Source organism: Ochotona princeps, chromosome 4, assembly GCF_030435755.1.
Source record: "Ochotona princeps isolate mOchPri1 chromosome 4, mOchPri1.hap1, whole genome shotgun sequence".
Classification (NCBI taxonomy): Eukaryota; Metazoa; Chordata; class Mammalia; order Lagomorpha; family Ochotonidae; genus Ochotona; species Ochotona princeps.
The window spans coordinates 113,103,945-113,122,949 of record NC_080835.1 but is presented as its reverse complement, the minus strand read 5'-3'; the positions used below and the strand labels follow the sequence as shown (position 1 = coordinate 113,122,949).

Here is a 19,005-nt window from a genome sequence, read left to right as displayed (position 1 = left end):
GGAGCCAAGATAACGTGAAGCTGCCCTATGGGGAGGAGACCTTCAAAGATGGCCTTGTGCTACGTGGACCAGAGAGGGCCAGCAGTGCCAAGCCGGCGTGGAGGGGAGCACGCTTGCCTCCAGGGACATCCATCAGGAGCGGGGAAGACATAGCTGTGGTCAGTCTGATACTGCCCTGTCTGTCCTTGCTCTGTCTTCTAAGGGTTTCTTATGAGTGGGAGGGGCAAGATGCCTCCTGATGGCTGGCATTGATGAGAGATGCACTTGCTCAGGTGTTGGGAGGCTAACACCGTGATGAACGGGAGCAGAAAGTAGAACCTCATGGTGGCTTTGTTACAGACAGATTGCTCGAGACAGGCTTGAGATGGACGACAGAGTAGGGGGTGAGAAGCAAGGGAAGGGGTCTTTGGAAAACAAAAGGAGACTGGCAGGGCTTCCTCCTCTGGATTAGCAGGAGCTGCTAATGGCATGGACAGAGCAAGTAAGAGGCATGGACAGAGCAAGTAAGAGACTTCAGGGGTTGGTGCCCCTGCTCTGCAGGAATTCCAGGGACGATGGGTCACTGAGTGTAGACCTCAGGGTGATGGCCTCCTACAGCCCTGGGCTCTGTCATGTAGTAGTGACATGGCTTTGAGCAGGTTACATATCCAGGCTCTCAGGATGGTCATGATGATTCATGGAGTGATGTACATGCAGTGGTGAACATGGTGTTTGGCACACAATGGATGATATGCAAGTGGCCGTGGCAGGGGACTGGCACACAGTAGATGTTCAGTAAACAGCTGTAGAGTGAATAATGGAATAATAGCCCTTTTCACTGTGCACATTACCAAGTCCGCTTGCGAACAGGTGGGCCTGGACTCAGACTGCATTGTGCAGGGTGGATCTGGTCCTTATTTTACAGGGTGGAACAGAAACCTAGCATGGTTACAATAGCATGCCTAAGGCTGCCTTACCAGTACATCAGTTCTTCTGCCTCACAGGGTAGAGTGCCCTGCCCCAGTGCACACTTGACAGCTCCTCCCTTGTGCTGGGAGGCTGAGCTCTTCCCTCCTGGCCAGCTGACCCTGCTCCCTAGGGACCAGGCACAGAGCCTGTGCCGGCCTCCCCAGCACACCTGGAGGCTGAGACAGGCAGGGCTCTTTTTGTTCATTTCAACTTATTACATTGAGCATTTGCTCATGAAATATTCATTTCCCCCCCTCAGCGACGTGCTCATACAAGACTCCTAACATCATACATATGGATGCAGATTATTAGTCATTGTTATTTCTTCCACTGGCCATCTCCCTCCCTAACACATATCCTGTTTTGATCTCAGCACACATGGGATTGAATTGGGGGTATTAACCTGGAGCACTGATGACAATACCTTGCATTTTATGGTACTTCGTATTTCCTTCAAAGCACCGGACAACCACGATGCGTATTTTAATCTACAACAAAGACATGCCTGAAAGAGGACTATTGAGTGTACCCATTTTTCAGATGAGAAGACAGGTCAACAGCAATCAAGGTCAAGGTCACATACCTAAACAGGAAAAGAACTGATTTCCACCAATCACTTATTTGTTTATTCTGATTGCTAATGAAATGTTCTCTGGGGGAACTGAGTGCTTGCTCCACTTATATAAGTACTGTCAGATGGGGGCTTCAGAAAGTTCATGGAAAATGGGCTTACAAGGCAAGCTTACGCAGGTGAGGAAAATTTTGAATTTGTGCATATGAAGGGTCTCAAAAAATGTCATGGGAAAAGCATATTATGAAAAGACTTTGGATTTCACAGTTTTTTTTAACACCAGAATAAATTCATATTTTAATTCCAGCTTTCTCATGAGGTTTTTGAAGCATCCTTTTATTTCAATAGACCTTCACAGTTTATAAAAAATGTTCATCTGTGTTCTTTTATTGGCCTCCACAAGGCAGGTGAGATTTATTCTTTGAGTTTTTATAAAATAAATCTGAGAGGCGGAATGCCAGCCACACACACACACACATACACTCACAGTGAGAGTGAGCCAGCTAGAAGGAGCAAGTTTCCAGCTGCTTGCTGATTCTCCGAATGCCTGTAACAGTTGGGACTGTGCAAAGGTCAGAGATGGATCCGAAATTCAAGCTAGGTCTCCTACCTGAGTGGCAGGGACCCAGGCTCCTGACTGGTCACCACCATCTCCCAGTCTGCCTTGGCAGGAAGCTGAAGGCAGGAGCTAGGTCTGAGCATTGGTTCCAGGTACTCTGATGTGGCTTGTGGGTGTTTTAACCACTGGATTAAACATCTGCTCCCAATTCTTGTTTAAAGACAAAGTTCACACAACCAGTTAGTGGGAAATCAGGCCTTAAACCATGACTTCTCAAAGTAGATTCCAAGGAATCATTAGTCCTAACTCATGCTGCAGGAAAAGCGCTTCCTGGTCAAATGAGTTGGGGAAACTGCGAGACTCAGTGGTTCACCGTGTCTGGGCCTCATCTAAGTCTCCAAGAGACGCTTGTTTAATTAGGTCTCACCTGGCTTCTTGCCGCCTTACTTAACAGTGGAGGCTGTATTTCACGGAAAAGCTATTAACATGCCACAGGAATGCTGCTCCAGGGAAGTGTGCAGCAGCCCTCCTCCCCGGTGTTCTCAGAGGTCTGGCTGGGAGAGGACGTGGGGACAGAGGTGAGGGCACCTTGCAGGGACCTTGAGAGCAGCACGGCGCTCTCCAGTGCCCTCCTTTCCTTTCTGTGTCTCCTGGGCAGTACAGGGCAGGTCCTTCACTCCAAAGTCAGGACAGCCTGCATCCAGGCAGTTCAGGGGGATCTTGGCAGCTGAGTGGGGGTTCTGTGGTCAGTGTGTGGAGGGGAGATATGGGTTAGAGCAACCCACATCCGTGGGGAGCAGTGGACAGGACGGCGCGTGGCTGTGCAGTCACATCTGTCCTTGGTGGTGCAGATAGAATCTCTTGCTCTTGCGTCCACTGCACAGGCAACCTGGGGCAGTAGGAAGGAAGAGGACCAGGGCGGGAGTTCACCTGAGCTTGCTAGAGCTGTCTGCCTGCAGGTACATGGCTCAGTGTCTCTCTGGCTTCAGTTTCTCCATCCTAAACATAGCGACCAGGATTCAGTGACACCTCTGACCCCCTTCTGCTTTCTCCAAATTCCCCAGTGTCAACGTAGTCAGAGCATATGGCTTCTCCCTCCCGTGTGCCGCAGCAGCATGCCACCTGTGCCTCTCCTCAGCTCTCCATCTCTCTGCCTTCTGCTGTTTCATTAAATGATTATTGCTGGCTCTCCAGGGGACCTGAAGTTCTCCCAGGGCTGTCGCTGTCACTGTCAGCCCCACCTGATACATGACAGACTTGACCCATCAGAGGCCACAGGCCAATGTCCAGTGGCAGCGTCTGTAGATCTTCTCCCCAGAGCATTCTCCTAGATTGCTAAGAACACTCTATCCTCACAGAGCTGGCCAGGGTGCTGAGACATCCTCCACCCTTGGTAGCTGTCCACACACTGCACACCGCGCCTGCTATTCAAGCAAGCTACTCCTAGGGTGGCCCAACCTTTACATGTGCATTCTCTGTCACTCTTCAGGGTTTCCCACTGGGTTAAGAGTGAGGCACCCCCAGTGCAGACAGACCCTGTGGTACTCTCTGTGCTGGGGCCCCTTTTCCCACATCACTTCCCTCCTCTCCTTATGGACACCTCTGCACCTCCCAGGTGAGAGACTGTGTCTGAGACTTTCCTTGGGATCTGCTTCAGAAGCAGGGGAAACTAGCTTAAGAACGTTCTCCGTGTGTGAATCCTCTCCCGTTCCCCACGATGCCAGTGCAGAGTAAGTGCTTAATACAAGGAATGAAATGGAAACGTAACAACAGACACACGAATGCTGGCAACTAGCACAGTGACGTCAGAGGGTCGGCCAGGGGCTAGAGGGGGTCCTACCACTCTCCACACTGGAGGCTCCCATAGCCTCGCTCTGCTCTGTACCTACTCCGCTTCACTCCTGGTTAAACCTTGGTGGGTGCAGAGGAGCCACAGTTCAGAGTCCTTCCTTGGCAAGAGGGCAGCACCTGGGTGTGGTCTTCTGAGATCCTTTCATGAATAATGGATGGGAAGTACTGCTCTTTAGTGCTAAGAATGGTGGTTATTCCTCGTGCATTTGACTCAGAGGTAAGACTATTACATAGCTCTATTTATCCCACACTCCGTGCAGATACTGAAACTGTCACCATGGCCTATATTCCATAGGCCATTATGTGTATTTCAGACCATTATATAAATGGACTTGATTTGGTATTTCTGAATGTCATTAAACTCCTCCCTTACCAGTAACAACACTGTTGCCATAGAAACAAATACATTTCAGGAGGGAAGGCACAGGGGACAAGCTGACGGAGCAGGGGGAAATGTGGAATCGGTGACTACTTTCAGAGTATTGGGCTGGCGCCGTGACCCGGCCTCCCTGTACAGGTGGGGCGAGCTCCCTTAGGTATTTATTGGCTGTTCTTTGATGAAAGCCCTGGATAATTCATCTCAGCCTGCACCTGCTCATTCCAGCACACAGCTCTAAAATCTCACAGTAGGCCACGAAGCACCCGCATTTGTTCCCATCCTCTGCGCCCCCCTTCGGGCTCAGGGGAGGGGACAGTGGGCAGCTGTCAGCACTGAATGCATTCCATGAGGTTGACTGAGGATGGAAGGAGAGAGAAGCAGAGGAGAAACGAGGCCTCCTCAGGACACAGCTGGCATACAGTGAGACCAGGAGTCTGTCAATGGCTGCTGCCCAAGTCACTCTGTCCCCTTGTCATTCTGTAGTCAGAATGTAGAGACTGTGGGCTCTTGAAGTTGAAGTGGCATTATGTTAGGAATAGAGAAAACACGGAGAGCCTGGCTGAGGAACTGGCATGGACCTCGTGGGCAGGGTGTTTCCTGTGTTTGGAGGGGTCCAAGGGACCAGCTCAGCGGCACTGCCTCCAGAAGCCCCCTGGACAGTGCTCATCTGATCTACAGTTTGATAAGTTCCCGCCTCTGTCCCTGAAGTTCTTTTAACTCACCTGCTTACAATAACTGTGAAACCTTGTGATTGCTGACATGTCTGAAGTCCCTGGTGTGGGCTCTGGACACAAGCCATACACCTAACACAGCACGGGGCAGGGAGTAGGCAGTGCAACACAGCTGGAGAACAAGGAATTACGCACATCTGCAACAGGCACTGGGTCTTCCTAAGCCCTGGCCCTGGCAGTTGAACATCAGAAGAGAGTGGACCTGGCAACCTTGGACTCCTTTAGCCTCTAGAATCTTGAATGATACAACTTCAACTCTGCCTGATGGATTCAAATCCAGATTTCCCCAGCTCCCAAGCTATAGTGCTTGACCGTTAAATATACTGGACAAGGCATGCGAAGGAAAAGCTCCAACCAACTCAACTGCAAACACAACAGGTGTGAAACACTTTGTCTCTTCTCTCTGTGAATGGAGGGAAGCATTGCTGAAGGTGAAGATCATACTCGAGCCTGAACAGCCTGTACCTGCTGGGTGCTGGGCTCACAGAAAGGGATGACTTACTGTGTGTGCTTGTCCATGTTCATATCCCAACAGCCTACTTCCTTTCCTGTGCTCTAGGTCTCCTTGCCTCTTTGAAAACATGGCACTCGAGGCAGGCAGATGTCCCTGATGAACTCATTCTATGACATGACTCACAGGTTTCAAGGACTTAGCATAATGGAGTGGCAATAGAACAAAGCTCATGCTAAGGGTAGGATGTGAGTGTCCAAGTCCCAGCTATAATGCCCACTGGATGTGCTGCTTTAGGCAAGCTCTCTCCTCTCTAGGAAATGGGTAATCCTTCTCCTAAGACTCTGTGCTCCTCAAATTTCCCATCCTAGTGTCTTGGAGTCATTGATGAGAGTGCCAGAGGTTACTCACCTCAGTATTCTGTCAGTATCCACTCAAACATTGGGCTGCTGGGGTGTCACTGAGACCAAGCAGAGCCTACTGACCAGGAGGGGCGAGGTGAGTAGTTATACAGAAGCGCCAAGAACATCTGTGCACAGAGCTAAGCGCTCTGAAGGGGGGTGGCGTAACTCTACAAGAGCTAAGCACCCAGGAACTTGGCCTACACAGCAGGAGGCATGTGTCACTGCAGAAGGCGCCAAGCTGAGACCTGAAGGGTGAGAAATATGGCTATGTGGATGGTTGGTGCTGGGAAGTGGCGAGGAGTCAGCAGCCCTCACAGGGGGACCAGGGCAGACCAAGGTCTTTTGGCAGATGGGGGATTGTCCTGCATGAGGAACAGAAAGAAGGCCCTAGAGACTGAGGGCTAAGAAAAAGTCAAGGAAATAGGCAAAAAGCAGATCAAATAGAACCTTGTAAAACATGCTAAGGATTTCACTATTTTTCTTGAAAGCAATAGAAAACAATTGAACTATTTTCTAGAGGAACACAACATGACCAAGTTTCCATGCTGAAACACTGCTCTAGCTGAAACATGGGGAATAAACTGGGGGGAGGGGAGTGAGTGGGCTGGTCAGAGAGCCAATGAGAGAGGATGGGGACAGAGACAGGGTGATAAATTGAGAAACATCAATTTCTGGGACCTGGTGAGGGTGGGACGTAGATGTGGAGAGCAATCTGATGGGGTCTGCAGCCTGGGAGACTCCTGCCTTAGATAGACAGGTCTCCTTGTAGGAACAGGAGCTGAAAGGATGGGCCTCTGGAAAAAATCCAAAATCTTCCATTCGATCGTGGCAGGAGGATGGAAACAGCGGGCCTCTTGTTCCAAGACACAGAGTGAATTAAATAGCAATCATAAAGTGCCCTGGAAATCTGAGTCTTGCCATAAATAATAAAGAGGGACGTTATACAAATAACCAGTTTTGTAGCCCCAGTGGAAGGAAACACATCAGTAAGAAAAATGAAACAAGAAAAAAAACACACCCCAAAGCCCTAGCTAACAAAATGACAGTATTAGCTAGCATCCCGGGGGCCTGGCAGGCGGTGGAGGGATGGTCTCCAGAAACTGACTGTGGGCCCTTAGCATGAGCCAGGCTGTGTCCACAACACAGTGAGCAGCTACGTGCCTCGCGGAGACCTGCCCTTGCTGTCCCTGAGCTTCTGCACTCCTGCTTTCCCTCTGCTCTGGAGGACATGCAGCTCAGTTGGCATGCCTACCTCACTACCCAGGGTGTAGCTGACATGGGCCTCAGTTCATCAGAAGAAAGTACACGAATGTGTCTTCAGAGGCTGCTGGGCAAAGCCAGCCAACCTCCTAGTTCTGGTTCCTTGGGTGGCCAAGGCCTTTAAAGCCATGGAGTGGGCAGCGAGAATTTGGAGATGGGCAGCGTGTTGAGAGCCAAGAGAGATTTTTGAGTATCTGGTGCCAGAATCTTCTTATTCAATGCTAAGCAGTGATGTTTGGTGACTTGGCCAACAACACACAGGTGGGCATCACTCTTGTCACCTGGGGTAAGGGATAGGTAGAAAATCGAACAAGTTTCAGATTCCTTTTTGTTCCCATTAGGGCTTGTATGCAGAAAGAAAAAAACAGGCTTCATGCCATCACAAAGTGCTTCAGAGCTGCTGAAGATACCAGCTCCCCACCCTCGCAGGGCTCTGTCTCCCTCACAAAGTTAAAGGATGAGTAAGGGCACCATGGGGAAGGAGCACCGGCACTTAGCCTGGACAAATATGACCTGTGGGCCACGCAAGCACCTGCTATAGTGGCTGGCCCTCCATGGAGCTGGCTCTCTCCTTCCTGGGTGCTCTAGCCCCTCCCAAGAGATTTCTGGGCAGCATTTCTTCCTGGGAAGTTGAGAGGCAGGGCCAGAGGCATTTCTGCTTTCCCTCCACTGAGCTGAGCTAAGCAGTTGGTCACCGTGGCTGTGACTGTGTGGGAAATCTGCTGCCCACCTTAGCCTGCAGTGAAGCGCACACCCTGTGTGGCAAATCTTGGCCTGGACCTTCAGGGATTGGTGGGAAAGAAAGGCCAATGCTTGTTGGCTTCTTCTTTCTCCTCGTAAGCACCTTTTTCCTCATTGTTCATACCGTGGAGTCCTGTGACCCAATAGACTTTCCTGGTTCCAAGAGAGCTGTCTTCCCTGGCCTGTGTTCCTGGCTCCAGGTCTTTCTTGATTTTCTCCATTATCTTGAGTCTCCTCTCTTCTCCCTGCCTCTGTCATTTTCCTTGCTTTCTCAGCCACCTTGAGATACCAGATGGTGGTAATGGGTTAGGACCTGCTTCTTTGTTTTAGCCCCTCTGTTGGAACTCCAATGGTCCTGGTTACCTGAAGGCTGGGACTGTGGCCCTGGCTCGTCCCACTACCTGCTGCTTAAGTCAGTGCTCACAGGTCTTGCTGAATTACTGGGTTGTGCTATCATTTCAGGGTTGTTTGCAGGTGTGACCAGAGGGATGAGAGCTTTCTGAAGGGCTAACAGCCTCTCACCTGGTAAGCAAGGTTCCTGGAGAAGATGAAAGGGTCCCTGGGAAGAGCTGGAAAATAGAAGGCAGGGTGTGTTTGTGCAGGCGTGTGTGGGTGCCCTGCGAATGCAGGGAGGGGCAGTACTGAGAGTTGTCCAGAGAAGCCCCTAGAACATGCTGGGCAGTTGACTGCGTGAGAAAGGAGAACCAGTGTACAAGGAAGGAGCTCATTCCCGGGGAAGGTTTCCTCCGCTACCAATCCTGCTCTGCTGACCTGCCTGGGCCCAGGCTCTCCAGAAAAGAGCTTTGTGCTAACATGGAGGGAAAACATGGGGGTCGGCACCAGGGAGCACACAGGGGAGGGATGAGGGATACATGTTCCATGGAGCTGCCTACATGGCTTACTCAAGACCTGTGTGTGTGTCATTCCTCTGCTACTTGTCAGGGCACTGATTAACCACTTCAGCAAAGATGGAGCGACCACCCCCTTCATGCAAGACCTGTGCTAAGGCTTAGCCGGAATAGAAGAAAAGGGAAGGGCAAAGTCTAGTGCTCCCACAGTCACAAACAGTCCCACAAGGTGAGGACCCACAGCCACAAGCAGTCCCACAAAGTGAGGACCCACAGCCACAAGTAGTCCCATAGAAACACCCACACTAGGTGTCACCAAAACCGTGAACTGGCAGCCATGGCAGAACCTATGGAATAAAAGTTAGAGGGGAGAGGGAAAAGCGCTGGGGTCCATGCAGTGGGTGTGGATGACACGAAGGTGTGAATAGAACAGCTCCCCTGTTTGGCAAGGCCCAGAAGAGTTTCAAGTTGTTTGACAAGACCTGGCGGATATCTCTCCGACCATCTTGACACAGTCTCACCCCCTTTTGCAGGGAAACTCAACCACCCCAATAAGAATTCAGTAATTTTTTGAGGCATTGTTGTTTGCCCATGTGAGATGGTTTTTGCTTTTTTTTTTTTTTTTTTATAATCCATTTTATTGTATTGTTGTTGACAATCTTTACATAGTTAACTATAGTTGAAGGAAAATCAAGAAAGAGAAGAAAAAAAAAAAAAAGGTTCAGGGGGATAGGGAGGTGGGCAATGCTCTTATGTCCATATTGTTTCCATCATGTATCTGAGGTAAAAGGGGATATTGAGGGAGAAGCCCCACCCGGTTTCCCGCCCACCCCAAGTCCCGGATGTGGGGCATGCTCTGAGATATGTGCTCAAGTGGAGTTAATAGTTCTCCAGTTATGAGTCACTGCCAGTTTCGCTCGATGAGGTGGTCCACTGATTGATATGGTCCATCATGAAGTCTCCATTTGTCCCATATTTCGCTGCCAACATGTAGCTGAGATGAATGATTGTCCTATTCTGTCTTCTGTCTTTTCTTGGTTAGAATTCTGAGTCCAGCAGTTCAAGTGGGGAGATCTCCAAAGATACTTTGAGGTATTCCCAGACCAGATTCTTGTATGTTCTAGCAAGCACAGGGCCCGGCACAGTCCATCACCCTGATCAGCTGGTGGTTGCAATTGCTGTGTTGGTTCTGTTTTCAGTCCCGAGTTGCACTGGAACCAATGGGTGTTGCAGTCCAGTCTGGTTCGGCCCTTACATCAACCAGTGGTAGCTGCAGCCTAGTCGGGGCGACCCACAATAACCCCCACCAAGCCTGCCCCCTACCCTGGTTTGCCAATTTGTGTAGCAGAAGACCAGTCTGTCCCCCATCCCATTTGGCTCTGGTACTTGTCAATGGGTATTAAAGCTTAGTTCTATCTAATCGACTCAACCATCCAGCCCTCACAGATGTTGTTGAGTGCCTCTGTCTAGCCATCCCAGCCCCCGTCCTAGTTTTCATGCCCTCCCACGGGAATAGTGACCCAAGAAGGGGGAACCCACTTTTTCCCTCCCAGGTCTCTCTGTCCCGGTTTATGCACTCTTTAGGTGGTCCTGTGATTTGACTCGACAGAATTAGTCCCCAGTGCCAGCTTCTGCCAGCTGATGCTGTGGCCCTGATCTTGTCCACATGCAGCGCACAGGTGTTGTAGCCTTGCTTAGTCGTGTCTGTCTCTATCCCAGCCAACACTCTTCAGTGGGAGTGGTTGTCCAGCGAGGGGACCAGCCCCTTAACCCCCCCGCCAGCTCTGCCCCTCCCTTCCTGGATCTCACGTGTGCTGGATGGGTGCTGCATTCATATCCAGTACAGGCAACCACGCCCTGGCGTTCCAGAATGTGTACTGGTTTTGTCGCAACCAAACCCGGCCCATTCCACACTCTGTTCTGGTGATCGGATTTGCCAGAGGATGACATGAACTGATTCAGCCTGGTCTGCTCCTGACCCATGCTGAATGTGTGCCAATGGGAAACTTTCCATGGCCTATTCTGGGCTGTTTCCAATCATGCTTCTCGCGCTTACCTGCAGGGACTGTGTCCTGCCAGAGGAGTTGCCCAGGCTCCTCCATCAGAACCCCTCCCAATGCCAGATTTTGCGCTTGCCAGGGGGTTCTTGAGCCAACCCTACTCAGTTCACCTCCTGTCCTAGCAGGAACAGTGGCTTTTCCTGGCTGGCTTTCACCCCATTCTGACTCTTGTTGTTGGATGTTTCAGCCCAGCCATGGCTCGTCCATACCCACATACAGCTCACACATGGCTCAGAAGGGGATTGAGACCCAGCCTAGTCAGTCCCACATCTACCCTGTTTCTCCATAACACCAGATGGTGTTGGGATCTGAACCGGCCTGGTGCATCCAATCCCAGCCCACACTAGTGCCTCGGGTGACTGCAACTGTTTCCTAGATAGAACGCAACCCCCATTCCAGCACATACACCCCTTGGTGGGAACCTCATCCCAGCTGTGGCATCCCAGATTGGGACCGTTCCTAGCTGTAAATCACGCACCTGCACGTGGTTGCTCCGAGGACCATTAGGTGCCAGCCTGCTACACAAGCCGGAGCTTATCTTTTACTTGATAGGTGTTCAAAGCTCAGCATTATTAAGGGATTGGAAGTTCTTCAAAGGAAGAGTTACTGGCATTGGGAATCTTTAGGATTGACTCAGATCCCAGAAACAGTGGGGTCACTCTAGAGCTATCTCAGCAGCGATTCAGATGTCCAATACCCCAGAGCTCCCCGGCCGGGCGGCCAGCAGGCTGTGGCTGGCGCCAAATGGCCCACTGGCCGCCCGGGCCCAGCCCGCCATGAGCCATGGGCACATGGCGGACTGGGTTCGGGATCCGAGCTAGACGTCCTCTCCCGCAGCCCTCGGCTCGCCTCTGGCAGCCGGAGGTTAAATCCTGCAGGCCCGAGGTTGCGCCCCTCCCCAATCCCGTTCACCCACCACCCAATGAGGGTGTTGGGTGGGTCCCGGACATGCCCAGTCACGGAGGCCTCCCCCCTCGGCGTACTCACCCCAGAAGGAAGCAGGCCGCACCCAGGCATGTCCGGGCCCAGCCCGCCATGAGCCATGGGCACATGGCGGACTGGGTTCGGGATCCGAGCTAGACGTCCTCTCCCGCAGCCCTCGGCTCGCCTCTGGCAGCCGGAGGTTAAATCCTGCAGGCCCGAGGTTGCGCCCCTCCCCAATCCCGTTCACCCACCACCCAATGAGGGTGTTGGGTGGGTCCCGGACATGCCCAGTCACGGAGGCCTCCCCCCTCGGCGTACTCACCCCAGAAGGAAGCAGGCCGCACCCAGGCATGTCCGGGCCCAGCCCGCCATGAGCCATGGGCACATGGCGGACTGGGTTCGGGATCCGAGCTAGACGTCCTCTCCCGCAGCCCTCGGCTCGCCTCTGGCAGCCGGAGGTTAAATCCTGCAGGCCCGAGGTTGCGCCCCTCCCCAATCCCGTTCACCCACCACCCAATGAGGGTGTTGGGTGGGTCCCGGACATGCCCAGTCACGGAGGCCTCCCCCCTCGGCGTACTCACCCCAGAAGGAAGCAGGCCGCACCCAGGCATGTCCGGGCCCAGCCCGCCATGAGCCATGGGCACATGGCGGACTGGGTTCGGGATCCGAGCTAGACGTCCTCTCCCGCAGCCCTCGGCTCGCCTCTGGCAGCCGGAGGTTAAATCCTGCAGGCCCGAGGTTGTGCCCCTCCCCAATCCCGTTCACCCACCACCCAATGAGGGTGTTGGGTGGGTCCCGGACATGCCCAGTCACGGAGGCCTCCCCCCTCGGCGTACTCACCCCAGAAGGAAGCAGGCCGCACCCAGGCATGTCCGGGCCCAGCCCGCCATGAGCCATGGGCACATGGCGGACTGGGTTCGGGATCCGAGCTAGACGTCCTCTCCCGCAGCCCTCGGCTCGCCTCTGTGAGATGGTTTTTGCAACCAATGTGAGCTTTGGAGTTAATGTTGCTGACAATGTCTTGGTGAGTGGACTTTTAACAATTAATGCACAGTATTATAATTAAGCCAAGCCATTTCTGGACACCTTATTGTGTGCCTAACCATTGCCTCAGAATGTGGCCTGAACTTGTAGCACATCTTCTGAGAAAGGGCTTGATAAGTATCCTAAATATTAATGAAAGTGATGGGAGTATAAGCTGAAACTGCTATGGTGATAAATATAGTTATTGTGATCTTAAAGGTTAGCCTGTCCCTGCAAATTTTTGAAGCATAGAAAATGTATCTGTCTTAGCTGCTTCTACAATTTTTGGCTAGAGGAATTTAAGGATGCTTTTATTAATATTATAAAGATGTGTTTTTAATTATTGTTTGATCACTTATGGGATAGTAGAACCTACAGTTGTAGGGGAATTTAATATTTGAAATTTTTATTTTGAATTTTTATGTTTTTTTTCTTGTGGCATAGTTTTCCCATTAAGTGATGGGTAAATTGTAGAAACAGAAATGTGGTAGAAATGTATTACTGATTAGCAGGTAATCACATGGGCCTTGGCCTTGGAGTCCTGGCTGTCACTCCATGGCTACTACTGGAGAATGAACAATGGCTTGCTTTGAAGGATTTGAATATAGTATTTTGCAGAATTATCTTAGGGGCACCTGCTTAATCATGAAGTAACAAACACTATGACCAAATGTCTGTGCATGCCCCCCACCCCAGCCATGAAGTAAAGATAGAACAATTAAGTGTCTGTACAGAAGCTTGTTTTGGGACTGGGTAAATAAAGAAAGACAGCTTCTTGAGCTGTTAACAGAAGGCACCAAGTAACAGTGTCTGTGTCTTTTCTTTTTGCTTGTGCTACACACCCTTCCTGAGCTCTGAACTCGTCTGGAGCTGGCCTTTGGCAGTGCAGCGTCCTCCGGTTTACCCAGAGTGCTGGGTGGGACCCCTCTGTGGAGGGATCTTACACTGAGATGTGCTTACGTGTTTGTATCATGAACTCCTTGAGGGCAGGACTGTGTTTTATTGCCTTTGATAGCTCCAGGGCTTACAACAATGCCTGACACTTATTCTGAAAAATATATGATAGTTTTATGGTATTTAATGGATATTTGATGAATAAATAGATGACCTCCTTCCAGCATTCCCTCAAAGCACCATGTTTTTAATCACATGAAGACAATTATGTCAGACTAATCTGATATTTTGCCTGGGTTATCTTTAGTCCCTCCTTTACCTTTGTTGATTCTTGCTCTTAGCTCTCTTGATGTCTCAGATGTGTTGATTCCAAATAGCAAGAAACACACACACACACACACACACACACACACACACCCCATTCACCACACTGCCAACCACCTCCATTCCTGCAACTGCAGCAGATTCCATCCACGAACCTATTAAAACTCTCAAACACAGTGAGCCTCTCACTGACTATCACATGCCTCCTTAAATGATCTTTGAACAGCATTTCATTTTTATTGCTTTGTGTAATTTAACAGCACAAATTGCGATTACTCTAACTTATGACAAACCCCAGATCTACAAAGTGACTGTTCACTCATTTTCCTCCAGTTCCTCCGGTTCCGTCTCAAGCTGTTCATTTGTCTTTTTCTTTTTCTGTTTTTTGGAATGTGGCGAGCAAGGGGGAAGAGGGAATGAAGGAGAATAGGAAGACACCAAATTATCAGAAAAACAAATAAAATAGGAACCAATTCTCACCAGGTGACAGACACCCTACTAGATATTGTTAAACAGAACAAATATGCTTTCTTATAGCACAAGTAGATCTTTGATATTTATTCTAAACCTGAAATACTATGATCACTGCCTTATTGTTCCTAGAAGAAGCAGTTAACTGTTCCAATATCTCACTAATACCAACAAATGGGAAAAATAATTATTTTTTCTGCAATTTTCCCAGTTGTTCAAGGTGTGCTGTGTAGTACTGACATAAATTTTTTGCTTCATGATCAATGTCCCGGCTGCTTTTGTGGTTCAATTATTAATATATGGGAAGAAATAATTATTTTGAGTGTTATTACAAGATAATTACAAAGCGTAAAACAGCTACTCTACTTGCTCATGCCATTTCTTATCTGCAGAAATGTTAGGGTTTGGGGTAGGAGAACTTTAGAAAGAGGGAAAATGTATAATGTGACCCTTGTTTGCTGAGGCTGGCTGCAGCAGAGGCAGAAGAGCCTCCTGGATCCAGGTCCCTCCAGCCCCTTCACTCCAGCCCAGAGCCAAAGTTGACCTACTCAGGGTCTCCCTTCTGCTCCGCTGTTTCAGCTTTACCCCTATCTCATCTCCTCATTGTCAGTGGAGACTTGCAACTCACCACAAATGTTGGGTCAGCCTTTTGTCACTCCTTTGTCACCTTGATGAACTAGAAGCTGTGGCAGACATCAGAGTATGCAGTTTCAAATGCAAGCCAGCTCCTTTCTTTTGGGCTTTTCTATTCCCTATGAATCTCCTTTCGTTTTCTCTAATGAGCATCACCAGTAAGAACCTGTGTTTATTTAGCACCATGGACAGAGACTTACTGGCTGCTCCCACAAATGAGTTCCTGCCTAGCACTGCTCTCTGTGTTGGGAGGGAGGGGGTGGTGAAGAGAGAGGAAATGAGTGAGGGAGAGATGAACACTGGCAAGAGAAAATGCAATCCCAACCCCTGGCTGTGCTCCTACAAGTGGGAAGTGACTTCTTATTGCTTTTGCCTTTTCACCCAGACAGGTGGCAAATGAAGAAGGCTCACTTCCTGTGTTTAATTGCATTGGCCTAGCTCTTGTCACACTGTCACAAGATGGATTTTGGCAGCAGACCCATAGCTGGCAAGGCTGAGATCTGGGGCACACATGGAGGTATGAGGGTCATGGGCTGTGTTAGAAGGAGAAGGAGCTGACAAGCATTGGAATAGGGCACTGGGACTAGGCTGTGGCCTAATTCTGAGACAGCGGTGCTAGGGTTGAACTACTTCCTCCTTCCGGCCTGGAGTGAGAATGGTACTACAGGACCCTTGGGCCTTGAAAACGGAGGGACTCAGCTCATGGCAAGCTGGGCTGGTAAGGAGCCAAGGCTTCATTTGTCTGACTTTAATGAATAAATGGCATATACAGCCATTGTTTATCTACTTTTGAATCCTGACAAACAGTCTGTGGCATCTGATGGAGAGGGTTATTAGTTGCATGGAGACAGATGGCCGGGGACGGAGAGGATTGGTTCTTTATTACAGCAGGCCTGTAAGTGACAGCATGCCTCTTACATGCCAGCCTCCACAGTAATGCCAAGACCTCCCTCCAAGCCTCCTGTGACACACACAAACCTCAAAGGAAAGACCAAGTGCAAAAAGAAGGCAGAAAGATCTGGGACTGAGAGAGAAAAGCTGCTGGAACTGCAAAGGGCAAACTTTCTAACAAAAGTTGTTTGGTAAGAAAAATGTGATTGGTTCTTCTTCAGTCTTTCCTTAGGTTCTCTGTAAGGTGCTATGTATTCACTAGACATTCAAAATAGTGAATGATTTAAGAGAAAAGCAGAGGGGACTGGATTAGAAAAGATGAAAGGAACAGATTTAATTGGACCTGGAGGTGGTTAGGGAACAAAAATAGGGAAGAGGTAAGAGGAGTCGGAGAAACAGAGGGCAGAGGAGAGGTGGCACAAGGAGTCAGAGAAACAGAGGGCAGAGGAGAGGCGGCACAAGGAGTCGGAGAAACAGAGGGCAGAGGAGAGGTGGCACAAGGAGTCGGAGAAACAGAGGACAGAGGAGAGGTGGCACAGGAGAGCCATGTCCCAGGCACCCACCGTTCCTCCTGATGCTGTTTGTACTGGGAACTTCATGGGGCTCAAACTGATCTGTTCAATATCCTTCCCGATAGGCTGTGCTTCCCGATTCCTCCACATCACAGTTATAGGGCATAAACTCTTCCCTCCACATACTCTACCCCTAAGAAGGGAGTTGTCACTGACCTTCATTCATTCTCCGAAACTTGTCCTTGGCCATGTAGCCCAGCACCAGGCAGCATCCTCTCCTCTGGAGGCCCAGCTCTGGAAGAAAAACACAAGACAGTGAGTTGGGAGTGGGTCAGGTGTTAGAGTAATACCTCTGCAGGGTCTTGTGGAGCATGCTGCTCTCAGAAAGTTTGTTGTGTATATAAGCATTTGTATAGCACTTACTATATTTTGGGCATCATCTTGAATCAATATTTATCATTCAAATATGACAATTCTGTAAAATTGGTGCTATTTTCTTCATTTTATATGGTCCCTGTTTATAGTAATAATAGGTGAGTGACCTTAAATCAAAGAGTTAGCAGGTGGTTGGGTCAAAAAACTTTGAACCTAGGCAATCCATGCTCATCATAACCATCACTTTATTCATTTATTTCAAAAGATTAACTTTAAATTAACCTTGCAATTGATCATGAAAGGCAGTATTACAGAGAGAGAGAGAATGTGAGAGAGATAGTGCTTACATCCTTTGGTTCATTTTCCAGAAAGCTGCAACAGTCAGGGCTGAGGTAGGAGGAAACCAGGAGCCTGGAACCCCTGTTGGATCTCCCACACGGGTGGCAGGGGCCCAGGATTTGGGCAGTGTTTCTTTGCTTTCCCAGATGCTTTAGCAGGGAACTGAATTTGAAATGGAGCAGCTGGGACTCACTGGTGCTCATATGGGATGCTGGCATTGCGTGTAGTGGCTTAACACTCTGCGTCACAGCACCAGACCCCTGCCTAACTACTTCTTTCTATTCCAGGCTTGGAGAGCTTGTCTCCCCCTACCCCTGCTCCCCCTCCACCTCCTGCCCAGGAATGTGGCCAGGTCTGCTAGATAAGAGGTAGAGTAGCCAGGAGGTCCTGTATGGAACAAGGTAACTGAATACAGGGGATGACTTCAGAAGGACATAAAAGGGACTGCATGAGTTTGTGGGTAGACCCAAGGATTGTAGTGTGGGTAGAAGGACTTTGCCAGTTGGAAGAGCCAGTTTTTGGGACTGGAGCTCCTTTGCCTTGAGGTACAATACCATCACGCAGCACTTCCGAGTTGGAGGCTCAGAGCTCAGGGTTGGGACAGTTAAGAGACACAAGACTCCACAGACCTCAGACCGTATTGGAAACATGACAGAATGGTGAGTTTGGGTGGCAAATGCAAAAGACATTTTATTTATTTGTTTTTGCATCATATTTGGTGAATCTGTGTCCATTGTTTATGAGTATTGGATTGAAGTATAATGCTTTACAGGATGGCAAGTTTTTCTCCTTGGCATTTCTCCTGCAGTCTTGGTTTGTCTCAAGCACTTCGTAGGTTCTGAAGCATTTCCACACTGAGTTTCTCCACAGCCCCATGAGGCAGGCAGGTGGGCCTAAACTTGTCATGTTGCACAGATGGAAAAGCAAAGGTGCCATGTGGTGAATGGCTCCCCTGATTACTACAGTTCCCATGCATCCCTTTGCTTGGAAGTCACACACCTAAGCAGCTGGCATAGAACAAGAATAGTAGGTGAGGGACGTAATTTCTGGAAGAGGGTGCATGGGAACAGCTCCTCCCAGGCCCCGCCTTACAGGAGGGTGTGTCCCCCAACCCCATCCAGGCCATGCCTAACCTGGATGGGAGACAGGCAGTGTGAGCTCATCTTTTTTTTTTTAAAGATTTATTTTTATTGGAAAAGGCAGACGTACAGAGAGGAGGAGAGACAGAGCGGAAGATCTTCCGTCCGATGATTCACTCCCCAAGTGACCGCAACGGCTGGTGCTGTGCTGATCCGAAGCCAGGGGCCAGAGGCTCCTCTGGGTCTCCCACGCGGGTGCAGGGTCCCAAGGCTTCGGGCCGTCCTCGACTGCCCTCCCAGGCCACAAGCAGGGAGCTGGACGGGAAGCAGGGCCACCGGAATTACAACCGGCACCCATATGGGATCCCTGCGCGTTCAAGGCGAGGACCTTAACCACTGCACTATCGCACCGGGCCTGAGCTCATCTTTCCTCCTCCTCTCCAGCCACCGTCTATTGCACAGGCCCACCCTCCCAGGGGAACAGGATGAAAGGGAGTGGAGGGTTCGTGAGACATAGATAAGTCAAACTTGGGTGCTTGAGCCCTCGAGAAAAGCAAAGTGTGGCAGGCGATGGCAGAGTGCCAAGGCCTGGGAGGTCGCCTGCTTTGATCTTCCGATTCTGCAAAGGGGCTTATTGACTAGCAGTAAAGAGCAGAGGGGCAGATCTGAGGGTGCGTTTCCAAAGGCACTCACTTCTCGTCCTTCCCTTCTATGCTGGCTCGAGCGCTCCCCTGAAG

General features: G+C 50.0%; 1 protein-coding gene across 2 annotated transcripts in view; it reads right to left on the bottom strand.

Annotated features, from left to right (window-relative positions):
• Positions 1-16,770, bottom strand: part of KIRREL3 (kirre like nephrin family adhesion molecule 3) — a 110,930-nt gene extending 94,160 nt beyond the window's left edge. Inside the window, exon 1 of one of the 2 annotated variants that reach the window (XM_004593290.2) lies at positions 16,692-16,770. In XM_004593290.2, coding sequence (XP_004593347.2) covers positions 16,692-16,725 — 34 coding nt within the window. In that variant the 5' untranslated portion in view covers positions 16,726-16,770. The remainder of the gene's footprint in view (positions 1-16,691) is intronic. The other variant, XM_058664117.1, reaches the window with a different exon arrangement.
• Positions 16,771-19,005: the final 2,235 nt, after the last annotated feature.